This window comes from Etheostoma spectabile, chromosome 21, assembly GCF_008692095.1.
Source record: "Etheostoma spectabile isolate EspeVRDwgs_2016 chromosome 21, UIUC_Espe_1.0, whole genome shotgun sequence".
NCBI lineage: Eukaryota > Metazoa > Chordata > Actinopteri > Perciformes > Percidae > Etheostoma > Etheostoma spectabile.
In genome coordinates this window covers 3,905,230-3,931,406 of record NC_045753.1, presented here as the reverse complement: position 1 = coordinate 3,931,406, position 26,177 = coordinate 3,905,230, and the positions used below count along the sequence as shown (strand labels likewise).

At 41.2% G+C, this 26,177-nt stretch overlaps 1 protein-coding gene across 1 annotated transcript; it reads right to left on the bottom strand.

The window, feature by feature from the left end:
• Positions 1-461: 461 nt before the first annotated feature.
• Positions 462-24,692, bottom strand: hs3st3l (heparan sulfate (glucosamine) 3-O-sulfotransferase 3-like). Its single transcript, XM_032502782.1, has 3 exons — positions 23,841-24,692; positions 3,063-3,292; positions 462-1,812 (listed from the first exon to the last, which is right to left on the bottom strand). The coding sequence occupies exons 1-3, from the start codon at positions 24,341-24,343 to the stop codon at positions 1,424-1,426; spliced, it is 1,122 nt and encodes a 373-aa protein (XP_032358673.1). The 5' UTR covers positions 24,344-24,692; the 3' UTR covers positions 462-1,423.
• Between the last annotated feature and the right edge of the window lie 1,485 nt (positions 24,693-26,177).

Sequence of the window (26,177 nt, the reverse complement as noted above, 5' to 3'; positions counted from 1 at the left end):
TATGCCTTTAAAATTCAACGATTTTGTTCGCCTTATTACATGGATCACCTTTTTGCATCTTATCGACAAGGTAGTTTGAAGGCCCTTCATCTCTGACATAAATATGTTTACATTTGCAAAGCAATTACACTACTGTTGTCTCCGCCCACATTCAACATTAATCCTAGCCACTTTCATTACTCAAAAAGACCTTATAAAACAACATTTGATGGCAAACAATAAGGACAAAGAAGAAATGTGAGAAAGATTAACCCAAAAATCAATGGCTGGGGCGCCCTGGTAGCCCAACAGGTAGAGTCCGTACCATTCAGGCTCAGTCCTAAATACAGCCCGGCTAGGGTTTGAGGGTGACCCCGAACCCTTTGCTGCATGTCTTACGCTCTCTTTTCACTCTGTTTCTGTCTAAATAAAAGCATAAAATGCCTAAGAAAATATCTTTAAAGAAAATAAATTGGAAATCCTTGGATTAAAAATAGTTTTATTTGTTATGCTTTCAAACTAGTGCAAATACATGCAAACAGATAACAACCCTGTAAGCAGGCCTTCTCACAGAAACAGTTGAAACAGCCTGAAAGCCTCTTCATCACAAGAAATGGCCGTTGATATGACCTGGTCTCATTTTGGTTATCCCCCAGCGGTCCCTTTACTTCACTCAAGGTACAGGTCAGGTAGTCCTGCAGTCGGATGCTAACGTAAGCCTAGCACATAAATGTGCCAATAGGAAAGGAAGCAAATGATCCGGAACAGTTCTCCTACATCCATTTATCCACATTTATTATTTAAGAATTCAAAACCACTCAGTCAAATCTCAGCTCATTTAAAGATTCTATCTCTCACCCCTTGGTTGCTTGCCACATAAAAGATTAATTCCCCCTTTTAGGTAACAATGCTTGGAGGACAATACTCTATGTATGCATTGATTGCCCTTAAACTCTTAACCAGTGAGACTGAAGAACAAGATGGTAGAAAAAAGTTCTGGTTTAAGAAACGCACCAGTTCTAGGTTTATTGTGCCACAACAGCCTACCGACTAGAGCATCAGGATTAAACTGCAAACCAGAGATGCTAAAAGCGACCATTAAACTTTGCAACTGTAGCAAGCACTGTCTCATGAACTCACAAATATTTTATTTAACCACCTCGCATAGTCTACCAAATGAGGAAGATGTACAGTACATTCCTTACTGAACATCTATGATAAACGAAATAATGCTGCTGTCGTTCAAACACTTGAACAAGAGGATTGATTGATTGATAGGGGTATATGTACTGACACTGAGTTTTCATTATGAAGTCTCTGAGATGTCCCGCTGGTCAGAAGCACATAATAATAATCTGTTTCAGTCAGATGGAAGAATTTCTCATGCTTCTACCCCAAGCAGCATAATACCAACAAAAGCCTCTGGTTCCACACAAATAAAGGGTCACTGCCATCCAAAGTCCTGGCCTGCCATGTGATAAAAACGCTGGTTATGCACCTTGTAGAAATCCCTCAGTCTCTGGATCACCTCAGGGTCGATGGAGGCATGCGTCCTCCCTTTTGTCTTCCCCAGGCAGTGAGGTTTACTGCTGCCCTCTGGCTTCTTCAGACAGGGGAAGCCTTTTGTTTTGTTAAAGTAGAAGTGCTTGTCTGTGACAATCCTCTGGAGACCCAGAAAGTCCTGGACTTTGCCAAGTTCTCCGGCAGGGTCGGAGATGAGCCTCTCGCCACTGACCAGATGGATTTGAGTCCTGGGGAACCAGGCCAGCCAGCGTTCCAGGTGCTGGGCGTACAGGCCTATCCACAGCGGGCTCCACAGTGAGTCGATCTGACCTAGAGACAAGACAGAGATATACTAAGTCTCTTTATTCAAAACGATCATTGCTACAATCACCATTGTCTCAAATTATCATTCAACTATTTCAGTTAAAGGGTAACATCACTTCAGTTATGAGAGAGACAGTATTCCTGGAATATGAGTACCATGTCAATGGGACATTGTAAGCTTTGTTACTGTCAAATTAATATTGATTGTGCAAAATTAAACAATATGTTCAGTCAGGGACACTCTCGCCATAGATTTAACAATTTATTTTTTATTTGGCGACAAAGGCTCTGTTCTGATGATGCGCCCTGGATCAGCCAAGCTGCATGCTAAGATGACACAGGAATCATGCTGCTGAGACCCCCTTGTACACAAGAGTAGGCCCAATCCAAGGCATCAAAACAATTTCAGACATAGTTTATGATGACACCCAAAACCCGGAAGGTGGAGGCTGGGGTAGTGGAGGCAAGCTTTGCCAGCAGCAGCGGTGTGAGGCAGCATTGGAGGAAGCAGAGAGGAATAGGGAGACATTTAAGTGGAAATGTGATAATGGCTGTGATTGGTTGAGACTGGCTGGATTGACAATTCAATGAGTAGGCCTTTGACTTCCGTGTCCTGCATGAACAAACGCAATGCTTAATTTAATATTAAGGGATTTTGTCACTCCTAGTTTTCTTTTTTGTATTTTGAAACTACAATTTTTGTAATCTCTGCATCTGTGCCAGTGCCAGGCCCCGAGAAAGTTAGCTCAGCCTTGCAGCCAATTGGTTTCCAGTGGCCACTCACGTGTTGCAACAGAAAATCCCCTGCGGCTCGAAAAGGATTTTACCCATATGCAACCATTGGAAAAGAGACTTTGTTTTATTTTATCAGATAGTGATAGTAACAGGAAAAGGGTGGGGGGGAGAAAGAGAGGGGATGACATGCAACAAAGGTCAGTATGTCTTAGTAGGGCTTAGCCTAAATGGGGTGCATACTTTACTGGAGGAGCTAGAGGTCGCCCCATTTAAGAGACCACTTTAAAACTGTTGCCAGGACACTTTGAACTGCAAACAAGGTCAATAATTCCATATCATTAGAAAAATATATGACTCTTTTTATTCTGTCATTTTAATCCATGGACTTTTTATATTAAAAAAAAGTTCCCCTCCCTTCCTTTAGTGAGAAATAAAAAAGCTCCAGGATCAGGTATCAGCAGCAAGGAAAACAGGGTCTTTTTTATGGTCTGAGTCCGTGCTCATAACACCAGGATCAGTACCTGTGGTGCGGTTCTTGAAGGCCAGGCTCTCAAAAGGAGGGATGTCGGGGGTCTTTGAGATGATCTGTGTGTAGTCAGATATGGCCCTGGTCACAGGGTCACGGACGACCACAATCAGCTTCACATCCTGCGACATAGCATGGACTCGTGCTGGCGTTTCCACGGTAACAAAGTAACGAGGCGTCTTCTCAATAACGATCTGACCGTCCAGGGCTTTGGGCATCATACTTCTATAAGCACAGGAAAAATATGTTGTAAAGACAAAGAACTGGCAAAATACAATATCATATTAAATAGACCTACGTCTGCACTCCTCCCTGTGCAGCTGGACTTTCTGACCAGAAGAACCCATGTTGTGCGAGTGGGCCACCATTTCTCATCCCCCCACACCCACATCCTCAACACCGGAGCCCCACAAGGCTGTGTACTAAGCCTCCTGCTGTACTCATTACACACCTATGACTGCATGGCTACGTAAGACTCCAACATCATTGTCAGCATCATCAAGTTTGCTGATGATACATCTTTGGTGGGTCTAATCACTGATAATGATGAGATGGCCTACCTGATGGAAATCAACCACTTTGAGAATTGGTGCCAGGAAAACAACCTCGTGCTGAACGTCACAAAAAATGTGAGCTGACCGTAGACTGCAGGAAACAGTAGAGGATCTACCATCCACTCAAGAGCAGCAGGGCTTAGGTCAAGAGGTCACCTCTTGAGAGAGCATCCTGGCCGGGAGCATCACCACCTGGATGGGCAGCAACACCTAAAAAGCCGCAAGACTAAGGCCACAAAGATTCTCAAGGAACGCAGTCACCCTAGCGACTCCCTGTTCTCTCCGCTGCCATCTGAGAACAAACTCAGAGAGGTTGAGGAGGTGCTTCTTCCCTCAGGCTGTTGTTGGGCTTCAAATGCAGCCCCTAGGTTCTTGTCCAGGAAGAAGGATTCTCAAAATCCAACACTGTCAGTCGGCTTAATGAGAACTGACGCTAGCATCCCACCCACCACCTCATTTTCTTGAGTTGCATATTGCTATTTTTATGGATTTTGTTATTGTTTCTATTGAGACGGAACAGGTACACAATGAATTTCACTGCACATTGTACTTTGTGAGATGGTGTATATGAAAAATAAATTTGATTTGATTTTAATAGAAATAGAAAAGACAAAGCTTATTTTGATCTAGTTAAGATCCTAAAATATAGAGAAATTTAAACAAAGTAAAGCACATGCTATATCTAAAATAGTTTTGATTTGAGTAAAATTGTTTTCATGTTTCACTACTCAATCAAATGGAAAGAGTCTAGATACACTGTTTAATTTTATACCATTGCATTTTTGTAATTCACTATAACGTTTGGAATATGTAACAATACAGTAGGAAATGGAAAGGTTCAACATCTTCACTTCCTCAGAGTAAGCTGAGAAGATCCATTTCACTTAGGTGATGGTTAGCTTAACATAAAGACTAGATAAAGGGGGGGGAAACTGGTTAATATTTATTTTATTTTATTTTGGACATAGCCAGCCTTGCTCCTTGCTTTTTTGTTTGTTGCTAAGTGGTTTTCTGGCCCTCACCCACATTTAGGCTGTCCAATAGATGCTGTATGTAAGTGACACTGATTTCTTGATCTAACTCACACCAAGAAAGTGAATATGTTTATTTCCCCAAAATGTCAAACTGCTAACTGTACAGCTAATTATGGGGGGAATATATATATATAGATAGATAGATAGATAGATAGATAGACTTTCCCAAACTGAGACATTTCTTAAGAAGTTTAAGAAGTTAAAGATGCATACAGATACTGTATATGCCTGTAAAGTGTGGTTATTCTCCATGATGTCTCTATAGTGCATTCAGCAATTAGAAACACACACACACACACACACACACACACACACACACACACACACTCACTCCATAATACAATCCCACATTACTCACTTTGACAGACATCACACTGTTACAGACAGTGAGAGAGCACCCATCTCCAGTGATCCAGACACACAAGCAGGGGACAGCAGTGCTACATAAACAACAGTTTTTCCTTTGAATGTGTCTCAACCTGCTCATATCACCTCTAACTACACACCAGAAGCCCAGCAGATGGGACTCATTTAGAGATAAATTACTCCAGAGGGCTCAAAGAACTGGCTAGGGACTCTGGGACATCTGCCAACACACCTGCCAACACACCTGCCTGACTGACTCACAAAACACACACAGCCTCGGCACACACAGCACTGAATCCGCTTACCAGCTTGTTATGTGTATACAATTTTTATTTCTCAAACCGCAAATCCTAAAAAAGTTATTTCCGCGGACCATTTTTTAACGCATGCTGTACTGTTTTAGATTTTTAGAGGTATTTTCCAAACCGTTACAGGCAACCATTCATTTGCATAAATTTGCTAATAGAAACTAATAGCTACTGTTTGGACCTTGGTTTGAAATTATGTATCTTTAGCTATGAATCAATGGTCTACAACGGCGGAAAAAAACCTTCAAATTTGTAAAATACAGCAAGATGGTTTACTGTGATGTAACATGTAAATTTGCATTAAATGGGGCAAATCCACGGGTATGGTCTTTTAAGCTTTCAACATCGATACATAAATATTACATTATATTCCCCAAAACCTCCAAACAATGCCAAAAATCCCTTTTTTTCCATCATTTGTTTTTACATCAAAGCTTCTTAAAATATACAGATTTTATAACTGCAAGTTTTTCACCAAAATGACCAGTGATGGGAATAACGGCGTTATAAATAACTGCATGAATGAATAATTTTTCTTTACTCATAATATCTACATACAAGACGCTTGATTGGAAGCTAGTCTCGCTTTGTCCCTACCCCAGCGGTAACAATTTATGGTAACCATCATTAATAGATGGTGAATTGATAGTTAATTCATCTTTAGTTAATTGTCATTAATTAGTTGTCAACAGTTTTAAAAAGCAATTAAATTATAATTAATAAAATATTAGCAGTCCTGTTGATTAACAGTTTATTGTTACACGCATTATAACCCTCATCTACTATATTAGGTATCGGGTAATGATTAAAAAATGTTTGTTAACCTTTAAGAAACCATTTTTAAAACATCTATAAGCAGATAGATAGACCAGATTTTCCTAACACTTTGTTAAATACATTATATCTATAAACATTATCTGGATGGCTATTGTAAAGTTGCGACTAATGTTTTTCATAGTTAGTTATTGGTTAGTAAGTGCTTGAGACATTTTTTTACCCTTTGTTAAATTATATAGAAATATAAAATTATTTATATACATACTACATATGTATGGATATGCAGTATTGTGCAAAAATTCTTAGGCAGTTGTGAAAAATATTTTTAAGAATGCTTTCAAAAATATAAATTCTAATTGTTTATTTTTATAAATTTACAAAATGCAAAGTGTGGGGCTGCATTTCTGCAAATGGAGTTGGAGAGAAAGGAGTTTGACAGTAGTCAGTGTTGAGTACTGCTGTAAGGCTGGAGTTGGACTTATTTTCAGCCCTGGGGTTTTATGCCCACTTTACTGTAAAACTGACCTTATTAAAATAATGTAATTAAGCCCTTAGTATATAGGTATGCAATAATCTGCAACATTGCATTGTATTATGTTTGGACCATCTCATCATCTTTATTTTGCGTTACACTCTCAAACCGCGAGCTGGTTTTTGATGAAAACATTTAGCACATATGGCCGCATCGCTTTTTTAGAGCTTTCCTTCTTTAATTGTCTCCTTTTCAGCATCATTTTTATGCTTTCCATTATCCATGAGTTTCTTTTTTTTCGGATTTTGCAGCCGCATCCTCCAGCAAGCACCACTGACTGAAGTGTACAAGATGATGGTTTGTTATTGTTTTTTAGCAAGGTGTCCCCATCGGAGCAATCAAAACATGAATACATCATAATTAACAAGGCTGCAATCTGCAAGTGAGCTGCTTGAATGTAGAGGACGATGGACTGCTTGAATGTTGAGGGCAATGGGACGATGGGCTGCATGAATGTAGAGGACGATGGACTGCTTGAACGTTGAGGGCAATGGGACGATGGGCTGCATGAATGTAGAGGACGATGGGACGATGGGCTGCATGAATGTAGAGGATGATGGGACATTGGGCTGCATGAGTGTAGAGGACGATGGGCTGCATGAATGTAGAGGACAATGGGCTGCATGAGTGTAGAGGACGATGGGCTGCATGAATGTAGAGGACGATGGGCTGCATGAGTGTAGAGGACGATGGGCTGCATGAATGTAGAGGACGATGGGCTGCATGAATGTAGGCGATGGGATGCAGAATGTAGAGGACGGTGGGCTGCATGAATGTAGAGGACGATGGGCTGCATGAATGTAGAGGACAATGGGCTGCATGAATGTAGAGGACGATGGGCTGCATGAATGTAGAGGACGATGGGATGCATGCAATGATAGAGGACGATGGGCTGCATGAATGTAAGGATTGGCTGCATGAATGTAGAGGCGAGGGCTGCATGATGTAGAGGACGTGGCTGCATGAATGTAGAGGACGATGGGATGCATGAATGTAGAGGACGATGGGCTGCATGAATGTAGAGGACGATGGGCTGCATGAATGTAGAGGACGATGGGCTGCATGAATGTAGAGGACGATGGGCTGCATGAATGTAGAGGACGATGGGATGCATGAATGTAGAGGACGATGGGCTGCATGAATGTAGAGGACGATGGGCTGCATGAATGTAGAGGACGATGGGCTGCATGAATGTAGAGGACGATGGGCTGCATGAATGTAGAGGACGATGGGATGCATGAATGTAGAGGACGATGGGCTGCATGAATGTAGAGGACGATGGGCTGCATGAATGTAGAGGACGATGGTGCAGATGTAGAGGCGTGGCTGCATGAATGTAGAGGACGTGGGATGCATGAATGTAGAGACGATGGGCTGCATGAATGTAGAGGACGATGGGCTGCATGAATGTAGAGGACGAGGCATGAAGGGGAGGGGCTGCATGAATGTAGAGGACGATGGGATGCATGAATGTAGAGGACGATGGGCTGCATGAATGTAGAGGACGATGGGCTGCATGAATGTAGAGGACGAGGGGCTGCATGAATGTAGAGGACGATGGGCTGCATGAATGTAGAGGACGATGGGCTGCATGAATGTAGAGGACGATGGGCTGCATGAATGTATGACGATGGGCTGCATGAGTGTAGAGGACGATGGGCTGCATGAATGTAGAGGACGATGGGCTGCATGATGTAGAGGACGATTGGGCTGCATGAATGTAGAGGACGATGGGCTGCATGAATGTAGAGGACGATGGGCTGCTAGTGTAGAGGACGATGGGCTGCATGAATGTAGAGGACGATGGCTGCATGAATGTAGAGGACGATGGATGCATAATGTAGGACGATGGCTGCATGAATGTAGAGGACGATGGGATGCATGAATGTAGAGGACGATGGGCTGCATGAATGTAGAGGACGATGGGCTGCATGATGTAGAGGACGATGGGATGCATGAATGTAGAGGACGATGGGCTGCATGAGTGTAGAGGACGATGGTGCATGAATGTAGAGGACGATGGCTGCATGAATGTAGAGGACGATGGGCTTGCATGAATGTAAGGACGATGGGATGCATGACTGTAGAGACGATGGGCTGCATGAATGTAGAGGACAGGGCGCAATGCAATGTAGAGCTATAGTGCTTTTTGCATGATGTAGAGGACGAATGGGCTCATGATTGTAGAGGACGATGTGATTTCATGATTTAAGAGCACGATGGCTGCATAATGTTAGACAGTTGGCTGCATGATGTAGAGACATGGCTCGAATTCATGAGAGAGGGCTCAATGTAGAGACGATTTGGCTTGCATGAATGTAAGACGATGGGCTGTCATGAATGTAGAGGACGATGGGCTGCTGATGTAGAGCATGGGTCCTCATGAATTGTAGAGCGAGGCTGCATGCATGTAAGACTAGCTGCATAGTAGGACGTGTCGCTAATGTAGTAGACATGGGCTGCATGAATGTGAGGACAAAAAATACACAAATGTGACATTAATGACTTTTTCCCAGATCTAAAAAGACAGATAGAGGTTTGAGTTCGAAATTTATTTTGTTTGGAAGACAAGATTGACCGCAATGCTTATAGCCACTCGAAGTTCATAAGGGTAACCACAATGAGAATATTTTTGTTCTGGAATTCAAAGGTCTGTCATGACTTTAGACTGCCGGGGGATTTGAGTGGATCTGATTGTGTGAGGCTGGCAACCCTTACTGTCACTTAGCCATAAGACTTCCGTTTTTAATTCCAATACCCTGAGCAGGAGGAGCCACACACACACACACATACACACACATGCAGAATACATACACAATGCAAAAGACAAGCATACAGTCATTCAATCATTAGTCAAGCATTTACTATTGTGCTTCTGGCCTCCCAATGGACCCATCTCTTACACTCAAAGGCCATGTAAGACGGCCTGGGTCGGCTGTCCGACAGTCCGGCAAAAAACGCAGGTCTTTCCATTCATTTTGAATGGGGATAGTGCATAAAGGGTGGGTGTGGTAGATTTTTTACCAGACCCTTTAAAGACTTTGTGTGTGCTCATCTAACTGTGTGTGTGTCTCTGTGAATTTGTTAAATGAAAGGGGTGGGGGACTGATGAAGGAATGATGGGAGAGGATACAAACGCGCCTCCATTAGCAATCTGTCAGTGAATAGACTTAGAGCCAAGCACCCTATGCCATTACCTAAGCACAAAGAGCTAATTACCGCCCCAAAGAGCACCATCAAAAGAAAAGATCTATTATAAATATGCTTCTGTTATGAGCTTTGCACAGACACACTAATTGACAGGCATCATAGCGTTTACTTTTAATGACTAAATATGTCCTTATCCTACTTTGGCATAGAAAACTTTGTGATCCCGGGGCTTCTGTAACTTCAATTTCATTTCATCCCTGAACAAATGGAGATTATTTTCAGAATCAGAAAAAAATGTCATTGGTTGACCTAATCCTCAGTGGGAAGAACTAAATAATAATAATTTTTCGAAAGTAATTTTAGTAGAGATAGCACATGATGTACTTATTAAGAAATGCAAAAACCCTATCCCTGCTGCAAAAGTCAGCCAGCTGACCCAATGCATATGTTCTGGTACATTTTAGGCAGACAGCCAGTATTTCAGGCCTACTCCAGAATGTTAGGTATAGACATCCCTCCAAATTCAATATGTGCTATATTTGGCTTTACACAAGAAACGTAATCTCTTAAAGGCAGGGCCTATGTTGTCATAGCATTCACCTCTTTGCTTGCTAGATGTCAGATATTACTATAACTGAAGAAAATTAGATGCACACTAAAAGGCTCTATACAGAGTTTTGAGAGAACTTGGACCTCTTTCTTGACGTACTTTGAGAGTTTTTTTGTGTATTTTTTATATGTTTATAGGTACTTACTGTATAGTAACATACTTTATTATACCTGTTAATTTGTCTATTTCGCAGAACAGACGGTAGGGTTTGGACTGGATGGGGTTGGGGTTGGCATGAGTGGGTTGAATAATGGTGGGGTGGGTTGTTGGTTTGGTTATTGCTATATTGCTGTGTTATACCATTTGTACTGCACTTTTGTACAGCCAAGATTTGAATGGTTTGTTGTTCAGAATTCTCTTTTTATTGGCAAACATCAATAAAATGTGTAAAGCACAAATGCAAGAACCCTCAGAAACCAATAAAATGGGGTTAAACAAAACAGTGTGAAAGGTAAGATTTTTATTTTCTAACTTGGACTTTGGCCTGTGTTGATGATTACTCCCTGACAGTTTCATATTTTGGTGTTCATTTACTGGTTGTTGAAGATCGTTTCAACACAACTTTTTAGTAATGTTTGTCAGATCGATGTGACCTACCACACTGATTTATGGTTTGAAAACCCAAACTGAATAATTGACATGCATAGCTTTCTGCTACATTGATCGGAATTGGGACACTTTACACTGTGGTTTACACTTACGATATTACTTTAGTCACCAGAGGTGGGTAGAGTAGCCAAAAATTGTACTCAAGTAAAAGTACTGTTACTTCAGAATAATATGACTCAAGTTAAAGTAAAAGTAGTCATCCAAATAATTACTTGAGTAAGAGTAAAAAAGTACTTGATGAAAAAACTACTCAAGTAGTGAGTAACTGTTGAGTAACGTCTGATTTATTTCTTAACACGAGCATCAATCAGACAGACAAAAATACAAAATAATCATGTTTAGGCAAATTATAGTTTATCCAATCAATACAATAAATTAAAATTAATTTATTAATTACAAAATAGCTTAAGTGAGAGACTTGTCACATGAAATTTGGATGGATACTGCATGTGCAAAACATAGGCTACTATATGTAACCTAAAAGACAAAGATCCACCTGTCCACAGCAAAAACTAAAACTACCGTTTCCTCAGGTTAGATGTTGAGTTGCTGAATGTTCACATGTCGGTTTGTTTTGGTCGACACAGAAGACGCCGTATAATGTAGCTGCTGTTTCGCACTTTTCCTAAAAGGTAACCATGCTTTCACCATGAGGCCGGGGGGTTCCTCCACGTCTGTGTTGCCTTGGCGACGGTTGATTCTTTGTTTTGCTACGACTGTAAGCTAACACGTCCCGCCCACAGCTATATACAGTCTGTGGTCCCGCCGCTGAGATCAAGCATGGTCACGTGACTGCACAACGCCGTTTGATTGGTGGAACACAGTCACGTGGTAGAGCCTTCAGCGGAAGACTCTCTCTCTCTCTGTCAAAATAAAACATTGAAATGAGGCGTACGTTGGGGTAAAAACGATGACGCGTAGAATACCAAAGAGGTAAAAAGAAAAGTAACGAGCTCATTGTAGCCAATTGTTGCGGAGGAAGACAGTTTCTTCTTCACTAATCTACTCAAGTACAAGTAAAAATATAGTGATTTAAAACTACTCCTAGAAGTACAATTTTTTCAAAAACTTACTCAAGTAAATGTAATGGAGTAAATGTAACTCGTTACTACCAGCCTTTGTTAGTCACCATAAACTTCCGTCAGGCATTCTGGAGAACACTTTCCCATCACGAATACCTCTTTTATTCCCCACACATGATTTGGGGTCACATACTGTACATTAATTTATTATCAGGTAATAAATTCCAATATCTGATAGCCGAATTTGATGTGTGCGAGTTGCCAACAAGTCATTATCTAAACAACAAAATGTTTAGTTTTTTTTTTAAATTGACAATTTTTTAATGTTTGTGTAACAGAATATATTGCCCTATTTTTGCACTTAAAATCCCGCACCCAGGAGAAACTTTACGCTAGCGTTGAGTGGTTAAAGTAATACCCAATGGTGGAGGACCTCTTCAAGGACTGTGGTAAACACGGGTTATGGCTGGGGATGTTGGTAAAATGACTGTCTAATTAATATTTTCCTGTGTACAGTGTAATGATGCTGGAGATATGTTTAGTCATCTTCAAGAGTGAGACTTGAATTTTGTAGCGTATTGTCTTGCTCTTCTTTAATACATAGTTGTATTTAAGATACATAGTTGTATTTCCATAGTTGTATTTAAGAAGGGAAAGTGTGGTGGTGGTTATGGAGCAGTGGCTATGACACATTTATGCCTTAGGTGGGGGTAAGCTGGGTTCAATTCCCACTGCGATATATCAACCAATGTGTCCCTGAGCAAGGCATTTAACCCATAGTTGCTCCAGAGGCTTTGGATAAAAACATCAGCTAAATAACATGTATTAAATAAAGTAGTGATGGTTTTTTTTGCCCAGTTTCAAAGTACTGCTCTGGGTTTATATTTATTTTTTTATCACTATTATTTTTGGGGGGTATTATCAGCCTTTATTTTTGATAGGACAGCTGAAGTCATGAAAAGGCAGAAAGAGGGCCGAAGGTCTGGGCCCCTGCATTGAGGAGTAAACCTCTATAGATGGGAGCCTGCTCTACCAACTAAGCTATCCAGACAAAGTAATACTTATAATTACAATCTGATTATGTCAGTGGCAAAAACAAGCACTTTAAGTTAAAGGTTGATAATTACCCTTTGCGATTTCACTGCAGCACAGTTCAAGGCTGCTGGTTAGAGGACTCCTGCTCAATACTGGGCATGTTCTTTGTTAGACACGACAATATGGGAAAATAGGGTCCAGTTTGAAAAATAACAAAATTCACTTTTAGACTCACATGTATTAAAGCCCGTTACTGGCAACTGAATAGAACCGTCGGGTGACACCATGTGTTACAGAGAAAATCTCTACCAAAATGAGATTGCCTAATTAATTTGTTTAAAAGTCCTGTTTTTGTCTAACATCCTTACACTGCCCATTTACTTTTGAGTGTGAGATCAAACACCCAGTATAATGAACACAGAGGGATTATCCACATCTTATAATAAGCCTTTGTTTTCCCTTGAGGTTTTGGCCTCCATTTCACAATCTTTTAGCAGGCCTTCCAGGTGAATAACCTCAGGCCAGCCAAGGCCACCGGCTATTAATCCTACGGGGGCTTAGCTGGATGTGGATTGTACACAACCTGGAACAGTAAGGATTGTGTGTATTGGGATGAAAGCATAGCGCAAGAAGGTGTTGGTGTAAATGTCAGGGGATGGACTGAGAATGGTAATGCAGCACTGGGCCTCAGCTGGGACCCAGAGTGGCAGGTGGGAACTGGGAAAGCCAAGACCCTCTGGAGCCCCATCAGTAGCATGCTATGTCATGTGACGTGAGTGTTTTTGTTAACAAATGCGAAGCAATTGCAATGTTCATCATTTGCACAGCAGGAAAAATGTGAATGGAATTTCATGGTGTGCTAGATTTAAGATGTAAAATTGGATCTGTTGTTACTTTGATGTTTAATCTAAAGAGAAATCAATGGGCAATTAAAAAGAGTATTGACTGTGTTTATTTACATGCACAAGTGCGTTATAGTGTGTGATATTAGTGGATTGCTTTTACATTTTGCTCTGTATGGGGGACCATTAAGGGGTTGGCCCATTGTGGCTGCAACCTGTCCACTTCAGGAGACATCCATCACAGAGGCCATATATTATATATTCCCCACCTCCTTTGCTTTCCAAGCCCCAGGGGAGGCCTTAATGAGGGCCCGATCGCCCCACCCGTCTGGGCTTTATGGTGATCCCCACCGGTGCATTACGGGGACAGGATAGACCCCCCCTACACCTGACCCCCAGTTACACACACAAAAAGCATAACTTAGCCAAATTCCAATCCGTTCTTATAGCTTCAATCACTTTTTTTTCAATTTACCAAAAGATACTAAAAATATCAAATATTAGATTCCCATCCTGGAGATAAAATCTGCCTTTCCATGGTTGCTACTAATTCCCTCCACTGAATCCTGCTTAACATCACATGTTTTGGTAGCCATTCGTCACATTTGTGTGCATGGCAATTAAATCCACTGTACAAACAAAAACACAAGTAGCCCTACGAATGGCAGGACAAAGCCACCAATGTATGGGTATGAATGAGCCTCCCTTAAAGAGGTCAATATGACTAGCGAGTCTGTGCCAGTTCTGAAAACAGGAAGTTTGCTAAAACCAGGATTCCTCTGGCTGAATTCATGTTGTCACAGTTGCAAAATGCCTGTCTCAAATTTGTGTTGTTTTTCCGAATGTGTCGTCTCTGGCTAATGTATAAGTGTTTTCCACAAAGTGATTTACTTTAATGATTAAGAATATAATTTAAAGGTCCAATATGTAATATATTTACTGTAATAAATCAAAAAAATGACCCCAATTCGTCATCAGCTATTAAGGAAACGTGCTAAGTTGAAATACTATCTTTTCTGACAACAATGCTAATGTCAGTATTTTCTCCTTTTGAAATTTCCGTTCCGTGATGGAATTTCTTTTTGTGTTTTGGCCTGTGTGTTGTTAACAGTTTGACAGCCAGCCCGGGTTGCCAGATATACTGTGTACCTGTAAAAACGTAAACCCAGCACGCTACAGGATACAGGTCCTACCCAACATAAAAAAACAGCATGTTTCTAACAGTTGCGTGACCAGAGATGGGACAAACCCTGGGTAAATATTAGAGATGGATTTGAAAGATGGATACAGCTTAGAACCCCAAAAGACGCAGAGTTGGCTAATTTCCTCCTGGTAAGCATTAGCTTCAGGCTAATTTATGACAGCTATTAGGGATGGAAATTTTAAGTCATTTCAACATTTGTGTACCTACTCACATTGAATTACATGGCTAGAGTATGCGAGTTGGTTACTAGCAAAAACAATTGAGACACAGCCAGTAAAACGATCCCAACTGGTCCTTGCTAACGCCGGCATGCTAACCCTGCTAACTGCTAACGTTACTGGAGGAACAGGCCAACGGGCCACGGCTGTTTACAACGTGTAGCCTGTTGAGCAGCCGTAGCCATAACGGGGAGTTATTTGAAGCCAAAAGAGGGGGGATGTACGTAAGTAATGAAGAGAGGACCTTGAGTTTGCTGTGTGTTTAGCAATTGTTGCACAAGCTGTCAGCGTACACATTGCACCTTTAATATTTTACCCGGTTTTAAGACAAGACAGATTTTTATTAATTCATTCCTTTATTCCTTCATTACATGTATATAGCGCTTCATCAGAGACACTCAAAGCGCTCCAATGTGTAGCACCCACCTGGGTGATGCACGGCAGCCTAGCAACGCCAGACACTCACCACACATCAGCTTGGTAGAGATGGGGGGGGAAAACATATTTTTAGTGGTGGGGAAAACCGGGAAGTTTATGCAAACTCCACACAGAAAGGCCCGGGACAAACAGGGTTCCAACCTTCTTGTCATGAGGCAAGAAGGAACCACTTTTGAGTAAGGGGACCAGAATTCTCAGACAAAATCCGGGGACATTTTCAGCTCAGAAGCATTTACCTTCAAAACAAGTAATGTTTTTACTTTTGTAAAACTTAAAACGGGGACACTAGACTCTAGTTCTCATTAGGGGCTGAGTCCCCAGCTTTTGCTTTATTGCTCAAGGCTTGTTTCTGCAACAGCTCCTTGAGAATCAGATACAATAAAAACTATTGAGGACATATTTTCCTTTGACATTGATGCAGTATTACACGAGATCGCTCCAGTCGGCAGAAACAAGCTACGGTGTAAGTTAATAGGATGATTGTCCAGCTTGTATTTACGTTCATAAAAGTGCTTGTTTTGCTGCTAACAGACTCAGATTAATATTCTAAGTGTCTGACAACATTATGGAAAGGATTTCTAAGGAGGTCGACCTTTCTGTTAAAGATTAAGATCATTTTTAAAACATAAAAGTCTGCGAAATTGCGTTCGCTAAACCCACCAGACTCCATGTAAATAATCAGTGATTTTAGCATCGTAAAATAGGGCTTTCTAAAACATCTCTGAGCTGTGCTGGCTCTGGCTGCCTTGAGCCTGCGTGTGTAGGGTGTGCGACTATCGGCTACGTTTTGTCAGTATTTTCTTTCTTTCATTCCAATTTTGGGTCTGTCACAGTGAAAACCGGGGACATTTCCGGGACAGATCTAGCCGGGGACAGGTCGCCAAAATCGGGGACTGTCCTCGGAAACTGTCTGGTCACCCTAATTTTGAGGTTCCTACGTTTTTATCTACATGTTTTAACTGGATGAAGGCTTTAACTTCTCACACATCTAGAACCGTTTTATACCAACAGCTGACTCTGGAGTGCCGCTAGCACAGTGAGGTGTGTTTGATTTTAGCCTAGCGGTTAAGCTAGCCAGTCCCTTTTATGGAGGATTTTAAATCTCTATTACATTTGCAAAACTCAATGATTATTCCTCATCCTCAAATCTGATTTTTCTTATATCGCTTCAGTATTTTAGCATAACATAGGGTGACCAGACGTCCCTGGTTTCCGGGGAGAGTCCCCGGTTTTGGTGACCTGTCCTCGGCTGGATCTGTCCCCGGAAATGTCCCCGGTTTTCACTGTGACTGACAGACCCGAAATTGGACTGAAAAAAAGAAAGCATTGACCAAACGTAGCCGACAGTCGCTCAAAACAGCCAGAGCCAGCGCTGCTCAGAGCTCAGAGATGTTTTAGAAGCCGTACTTTACGATGCTAAAGTTACTGATTATTTACATGGAGTCTGGTGGGTTTAGCGAACGCAATTTCGCAGACTTTTATCTTTTAAAAAAGCATCTTAATCTTTAACAGAAAGGTCAACCTCCTTAGGATCAGACCTTTGGGTACAGCTCTAGGTCTAGTGAGCCCGTTTTAAGTTTTACAAAAATAAAAACATGACGTGATTTGGAGGTATATACGCTTCTGAGCTGAAAATGTCCCCAGATTTTGTCTGAAAAATCTGGTCACCTTAGCGTGACATCACGTATCTATTTCAACAAGCTCACAGAGATTTAGTGTTGGTACCATCTTAGGTCAGCTAGCTGATAAAGCTGCTAGAGACATTTCATGAAATTGATGGTTATCAGCTAGAAATGAGAAACTGGTTAACCAAAAAAAAAAAAACCTCTTTTAAAAATGACTAAAGAAATATGTTTCATTCAGTACATTCAAGACTGTCCGCCACTAATAAAAACAAAATAAAGCTCTTGATTGTGTCATTTTGGGATTGTGGAGCAAACGCTGACAATGCTATGGCAATAACTCAGAGTCAATTATTCATCGATAAATAATGTCATGGGGCAAAGTACAACATGCCCCACTGTCCGCAGGACAGAACAGTCTCCAGACTGACATAACATGAAGAAGTCAGCCTTTACAGACACATACAGGGGCCCAGATCTGAGGTTGAGGTAAAGATCTGCGGAGATGTGTAAGGTTGCGGTAACACCGACTCCACTCTTTAATCACCAGCTCCACCCGAGCCATTGCTCTTAACCTCTTTCAGGAACAAAACATCACGAGTAAGATGTGAATTTCCAACTGAGCCCATTTTAATAGATTTCTCCAGAGCTACAGACAAAGATAAAGCTGTGTGTAACATGACCTCGGTGTGCCTATGCGGGGGGGGGGGGGGGGGGATGCCAATGTAGAATAAAGCTTCCTGCTAATTGTAACAGAAGCCGAGCTGACCAACGCTAACCGCTCTAATGTTAGAGTCAACCCAAGGTCAGAGCAAGAAGAGCTATCGATCCCAGAACACAGTCAGGAGGAAATTTCCAGTCCATCTCAGTGCTCTTTGCAACATTCCAGATCCAATCTCCGCTCAAAGCCATTAGTAGATCTTTGTCAGGGGCTCTGATCTCAATTGCCCTGATAAGGCTAAAGCTTATTTTTTATTTTAATTTAGAGACACAGACTGATTTAAATGAAGATACGTTCTATCTCATACTCTTTGATTGTCCGTAGGGTTAAGAGAAGAAGAAAAAACATTACAAATGTAATGTTGGCTGTTACTACACTACAGTTGACATTGCATTGGTTGTGTGATATCAAAGTGTACTATTGCCCTGAAGAATACTTCTGCTTTATTTCAATTTGGGTCTTATTTTCATATTTTAGGCCTTTATAATGTCAGTAATATTGAAATTGTACTTACTAAGTTAAAGCTGCATGAGTAGAATGCAACAGAAAGGCCAGGAACGCCCCCTGGCTGGATCTTTTGAAGCCTGAATATATAACCAAGAGCAGGTATGAAGGTCTACTTTTCTCTCAGACCACCTGAATTTTAATATGCTGAAAGATGATATGGCATTTTTTGCCCAACGAAGCCAAAAAACGAAACCAAAGTGCCATCCACAGCTTTAACGGCAAAGACAAAGAAATTCCCTTGGCAAGAAATAGGACCATTCAAAGGATCGTGCACATCTTACACAGCACTTGAGGTTGGCTAAAAAAATATTAAATATTAATTCTTTGGGCTTTTATGGCTTTGAAATGATAGAAACGCTTGAAGATAGGAAGGGAGGGGGGTGGGGGGGTGGGTACGACAAGTCGGATTCAAACCCAGGCCGTTGCCAAGGACTCAGCCTAAATGGGACGCCCACTCTACTGGGTGAGCAAGAGGTCACCCTGAGGTTAGCTAAACTCATTTGGAAAAGAAAAAAAGAGGCAAACAGTGAAATTATTACCAAAACTGCATCACAGTTTGGGAGACTCTTGATGGACTGCTATTGCCTGAAGGTACTCAGCCATAAGTTCTCTTTCTAGATTGTCTGTTTGACTGTTAGGAGGAACCAAATGAAGTAAAATGTAAAATGTAAAAATGTAAAACTCTTTACAGTAAAAAGAACATGGTACAGTTTGTTTGTAGCCCTCATTTACATGGTAACATGGTAAATGGACTGTTCTTATATATGTGTACTGTATATACCATATATGCCGTATATGTGGTGCCGTACATCACTACCTCCTTGTCCTCGCTACCCGACTGACAGACACACTTTCTTGGCTTAAAATTATGAAAACAATCGCTAAATACAGCGCAAACTCACGGTCCTCTCTATAGTAGTATAATATAGTATTTCAGCTTAGCATGTTAACATATAGGCTAGCCCCTTTAAGGATAATCAATCTAGATTGATAAATAACACTACAGGTAAAAGGAAAAATATGGATTTTTTTAATTTTGGGGTGAACTTTTGTTTTGAGCCACATAAACTGTTCCCCTCTTTAATTCGTTGTTAAATGCATTCTAACAAAGCTAAAACAGCTTTTTTTTTCGGATTTCATGACTATTTAGAGCTACATGACGCTACAAACATATGATGATCTCATAGAATAAATGCATTGTTGTAGATCAAACTACATTATAGAAAATAGTTATAAACCTTAAACATTTACAGCTGTAAAGTATGCCACATACACATTAATGTAGTGCAGGAGTAATATTAATCTGAAAACATAATATGTAGGCCAATAGTAAACCACTGACAGGGAACATTTTACTGCACAATGGTTACCACTTTTCATACTCTTACATTGTGCTGATAACACTTAAATACCTTTACTTAAGTAAGGAAAGTAAATGATCTGAATTCTTCTTCTATCAATGCTGTGATGATAGTAATTAAAGCAAATAGCAGCAGTGTAGGCAGAAATTACTAATGCTATTCCGTGTGTGTGTGTGTGTGTGTGTGTGTGTGTGTGTGTGTGTGTGTGTGTGTGTGTGTGTGTGTGTGTGTGTGTGTGTGAGGTTGTCCATGCCACCCCTGCGTAATACCTCACTTGGGACAACCCATTCAAAAAAGTTTGGTCAGCTAGCAGCTCGTAGCAGTTTGTCAAGAGTCTTTGTCTTGTAAAATACAAGAAAGTATGCTGAGAATTGATAAATCAATTTGAATTTAAAACCAATTTTGAATCTTCTCTGTATTTGATTCTGATTGAGCGACCAAAACAAAGACACACGTCCTTTGTCGGCCTGTGTCCTCTGGGTGGGTGCTGTTGAAGTGTTGTGACCACATCATTATCTTCCAGCGTTAAGTGACCTGAGGTCAAAGGTCAATGGACAATGCCGACAGTGTTGTCAAGTGGCTCGACATGCAGCGAGTCCCGCTGGCCCGAGGGGAGGACGTAACAATCTGGTGTCCAGTGTTGGACAAGTTACTTTTAAAAACCTTTTTACAGTTACTTTCTCCTAAAAGTCACTAAATTAGATACTCAGTTACAAATCATAAAAGTAACTGGTTACTTCAGAAAGTAACTAATGCATTACTTTTAAGTCAATTTTTAAATGCTCAAATGTGACCCCCCTCTCCACCCCTCTTCAATGGAACTTACAATACATGTGCATGTTCAATTATTTATGATAAGTCTGAATATTATAATGAAATGGACACTTGATACAAAAATAAAAAATACACACTCTTTGCAGTGCAAATAACATAAGTGCCCTGATGTTTATACTTGTGCACTGTTGTGTGTGTCAAGCCGGTGTGTGTGTGTGTGTGTGTGTGTGTGTGTGTGTGTGTGCGTGTGTGTGCGTGTGTGTGTGTGTGTGTGTGTGTGTGTGTGTGAGATAGAGCAAGGAAAAGTGAGAAAGTGACCGTGATTAGCGATTAGTAGCCACTCTAGAGTCTCAGTGCCTATGTTTTCTGACCACGGTGGGAAAGTTGCCCCCTCCCCCCCCCCCCCCCCCCTTGATTTCATAACGCCGTCCCTGTCTCTCGTTGACTGACTCCTTTGTGTTGTTCGTTGTGTGTCTGACCATGCGTGCTTTCGAACATCCGCCCAACTCCACCTCTGATTGGCTTAGCATGAAATTTTACCCAACCTCAACCAATCGTCTGCATTTATGCGCTTGTATCGTGCACGGGCCCACTAACCAAGGAACCAGTTGGTCTGATGGAAAAAACAACTTCAATAATAGTTAGCAACGTTGGTAGCAACGCCATTAGTAACGCTGTTATTTATAACGCCGTTATTCCCATCACTGTACAGGAGTACCTCCAGATTTGGGCTATGTTTACATCCCACAGCTTTAGCATAGTGGAGCGTTTTTCTACGTCTAAGTGCATGCACAGATCAACACAATACACCACCCAGGTTGAAAATTCATTCCTTCACTTTATATTTATCATAGGTTAAATGGTTGCTGCTGAGCCAATGTCTCTGCTGAGCCCCGGTACTGTGAGCTGATAAACAGCACGCCACACACTCCAGATTTGGATGCATTTTTAATCTGTCATATTTAGAGCCAGGGACTTCATTAGGCATAGTATAAAGAGGCTGAATTGACCCTAAAATGTTCCTAAGTCCCCCCCAAATAATAATAAGAAAAATAATAATGAGATTTAAACTTTTTTTCTTCTTTTTTACAGTGCACTCTGCATCACTACTTTTATCTATTTGTGTCGCCATGACAAAAAATAATGTTTCCATCAACTAAAAAGCTGGAAAGTCATAAGTTAGACAGAAGTACAAACAGTCAACAGCTATGAAGATGAGACACCGTCTCGTCTCGTTGGAGTAAACCGGCAGTTTTCAGAATGCTGAGGATTGCAAGAAACTGCATGTCTCATCTCGTCTTGTCGTGAATCTTTGGTCTGAACTTGCTGTTGCACAAACAATAAGCGATACAGTGTTAAATTGTTGTTAATGACTTTTACTTGCTTAAAGGGATACTTCACCGATTGGCATTAAGATTTGTATCATTAGAATCATCATATAGTGTCATCGGAAGCATTTTTGAGGTAGAGATAAAGGGATATTTTAGTTGGCTATGGAAACCATAGTCTAGCTAGAGTGAATCAGTGAAATACAAGCGATAACTAGCCTAGTTAGCTATCCAAAGCTCTCTACTCTTTGCCATTAATATAGCCTGCTATATGTATAGTATTTAAAACAATATGAGTCCCCATAAAATGTTGCCACTGAGAACTAAATGTCATAGTGTCAGTGTATGTCCTTCAAGTGGAAAATATTTAAGCAGAGAGACAGAGAGAGAGAGAGAGAGAGAGGGGCAATAAGAGAGAGAGAGAAGCAAAAGTTTGGCGGGGCAGCTATTTATTTATTTATATATGCTATATTCAGACCAATTTAACTTTCTGCATTCATTTGCTGTAATAAATTAAACAAGTATGTGGTTGTTGCCTAAATGTAGGCTAGGCTATACCTGAGCATACATACATAGATACAGTACATATAGTAATCGTCAAAACTTTTATACCTCCCGCCATCAGGTTATTAAATTTAGACAGTAGCGACTTTAAATGTGATCCTTATCAACACCTAACATGATAAATTATCCAGCAATAGCTATTCATTATTTTATTATAGCTACAGTACTGTTATTTGTCATTGTACACTGCCGTCTGTCAACTTATTTGTGATGGACAGGACATTTTGGATGTTGACATGACACTGATTCAACCAATCTACCATGCAGTGACAGTAATTAGTGTAATTAAATAATCTTATTTGGACCTGCAATGTATTTAATAGCGAGGAGGAATTAGGTATGGTGTTATTTAATCCTACATTTACACGAGCAGATGGATAGCATTTATGTCATAGCCTACAGAAAAACTTGGAAGAGCAGTCTGGCCTTAGTAAGTTCCCCCCCAACTTTGATGTATGTAGAAGCTAACATTAGAGTAACGTTTGTAAGTAAGATTTTGCAAAGGAAAGCCCACCCCCCACTTGTTTGGAGCATAGTTGGGGTCTGTTCACAGTTCACATATTTAAAAAATAATGAAAATGATGGCCAGATATCTGTTTCCTTTCCTTAATCTTCTAGCAGGTTAGGCAACTTGAATCTGCTTTCAGTGAATCTCAGTCATGAGCCTCTATTTCCAAGTTTTCATGGAACAGGCTGCGAACAAAGCCACATGACAACAGTAACATCTGGCTCGTGCTCCAGAGATGAGGACTCTGCTGCTTCAGTGAGAACTCATCCTGCAAGGCCTCTCTCTCTCTCTCCTTACTGTACACACACACATGCACAAACGCACACAGTAAGCACTGGAGGCACATGCATGCGCACACGCACATATTGGCACAGCCAGATGGCAGAGTCTCTTTGACTGTCACCATCCTCTGTGCAATAATAGCTGTGGATAGGTTTGGGTATGCAAACAACACCCAGACGGGAGGCTCCTATGTGGCTCTCTGACTTAGATTGCAATGATATGAAAATGTCAGTCACTAAAAGCATTGACTTACATGTTGTAAATGTTAAACAAATTGCAAATCTCTCCTGCTTTATTAAAAAGGAATTTATAAAGTTTATTAAAGGAATTAAAACATGAAAAGCAATGCAATTTGGTAGATTTCATGAGTTTGCTGAGATGGATTCCCCTGCGTAATGTGTGCGTACCTGTACCAGTCCAGTCCCCGTGCATAATGCCGGTCGAAGAAGTGCGGCTCCGACCCCAAGGCACGGATGTCCGGGTGGAGCCGCAGAAACTCCAGCAGAGCCCTGGTGCCTCCCTTTTTAACCCCTATAATCAAAGCCTGGGGTAACCTCCGAGTCGCTGTCCATTCTTTACCGGAGCTGTTTGCCTCCAGCCCCGGATGACCGCTGAACGCTCGTTCGCCAACCGCGGTGGTAACCTCCCTGGCACCGCTGGTTCCGTTCCTCTTGTACGGCCACCCAGACCCCGAGACAAGGAACTCGCGCGTGGGTTGCTTGATCTCAGAGTTTTCTGTCAGCTCGGACTCGCAGCATCCGGTCAGGAGATAAACCAAGGAGAAGCAGAGCACGCTTAGAGAAGACGCGATGGTGAGCCGATGGAACAGCCGCCGCAGGTCCGCGCTCGGATAGTGCTGCTGATGGTGGGGGTGGAGGTGGTGGTGGTGGTGGTGGTGAAAAGTTGCCATCCCTCAGAAGACCATGTGAGATAAGGTGCCATTCTACTATATGTTCAGCTCACATCCCTTCATACTTTACCGCTGTCAACACAACGCTAACTATTGGAGAGTCTCTCTTACGGTGCGCTCCGCAGCCCTCGTCCTCCTCCTTGCTGAACTTCCGGAGCGCATTGAGCCCCTTAAATCCAGCCAACCAGCCAGCCTCAGTAAATCACAACTAGGTTTTGCCTGACATCCAAACGTAATAAATCTCTAATAACACAGCCGGGCTGGTGCTGGAATCTTTCTCTCTTTCCACTCCAAGGGATTACTCTGCGTCTCTTCACCACGGCTCATGTCGGGATTCGAGTCCAGGAATATCTCTCTCTCTCTCTCTCTCTCTCTCTCTCTCTCTCTCTCTCTCCTTGATTAGAGGGTCATGGCCTGAGGCGTGTATTATTCCAGGATTATATATTGGTGAAACCTGGGATCGGATGGATCCAGTGAGTGGTCATGACCCATACGCCCTCATTATCACTGTCATCTAATATGATGGATTGATTAATTGATTTCCAGCCACACATTACATTGTATATTCTGCAGCTTTGTGCTATGTCGCAGTGCATATAATTGCTAAAGACACTTAAGTACCCATACAAATACTTTGATGAGTAGATCCAGGAATGGATCTCAGCAGGTAAACAAGTGCGGGTGATTGGTGCCATTTTCACACTCTGAGCTGGCACTCTAGCCGGTTACAAAATTGACTTAGTGGTCAGAGAGTATTAGACTGTAGTGCATCTGCCAATAGTCAGCTGATCCTGACCCAGAGGACAGTCTCTGAGCACACACAGCACACAGAAATGTCTCACAATGTTAAGCAATACCACTTATGTCCATGACACTCACTCACTATGACAAAAAACATCTTAAAAATGACATCATTCTTAAACAAATGACACATTATTTAAGAAATAAACTCATTTAATGTTTAGAAGAAGAGATGAAGAGATTTGTACTTCACAAGTGGATGCTTTATCATATGAATTAGTAGAGGCACACACACACACACACACACACACACACAAACACACACACAAATAAGCACATACTTCATGTTCCATTTGGCTTACCCCTGTCATTATCCCATAGCAGATGTGACCTGTTCCATAAAACCACTGCATTGTCCTGCAATGAGATTAAGAGATCTGCCGTCCATCTTCAACAAGATAAAACTTTGTGTTATTTGACTGTTATTTACTTTGTCACCAGATAGGATAGACTCTATAACTCTAAATATCCAATACTTATCTCAGAACAGTTACATAGGGTAGGTCCAGCCCACACTCTATAATTTACAGAGACCCAAACATTCCCCCGAGAGAGAGAGAGAAATAAAGAAATACGAAAATATACAGTTGTTTGAATAAGTTTACACACCCACGCTAAAGTTGATTAAAAAGAGGAATAAAAAAAGATTTTGGGAAATTGATCTTGATGCCTTAATTAAACAAATCCAACCTTTAAGGACACCAATTTTCTTTGTGAATGAATAATGTATTGTAAATAAATAAACGTTCTTCCTTAAAATACAGGGGGCATAAGTATACACCCCCCTATGTTAAATTCCCATAGAAGCAGGCAGATTTTTATTATTAAAGGCCAGTTATTTCATGGATCCAGGATACTATGCATCCTGATAAAGTTCCATTGGCCTTTGGAATAAAATACAAATTCACCATACATAGAGATTGGCATGGGGAACTTTCCATAAAATCATCTCTCAATGCAAATCAAACCAGCTATTAGTCTAACTGAAATAAAACCATGCCAATCTCTATGTATGGTGAAGGGTATGTGATGA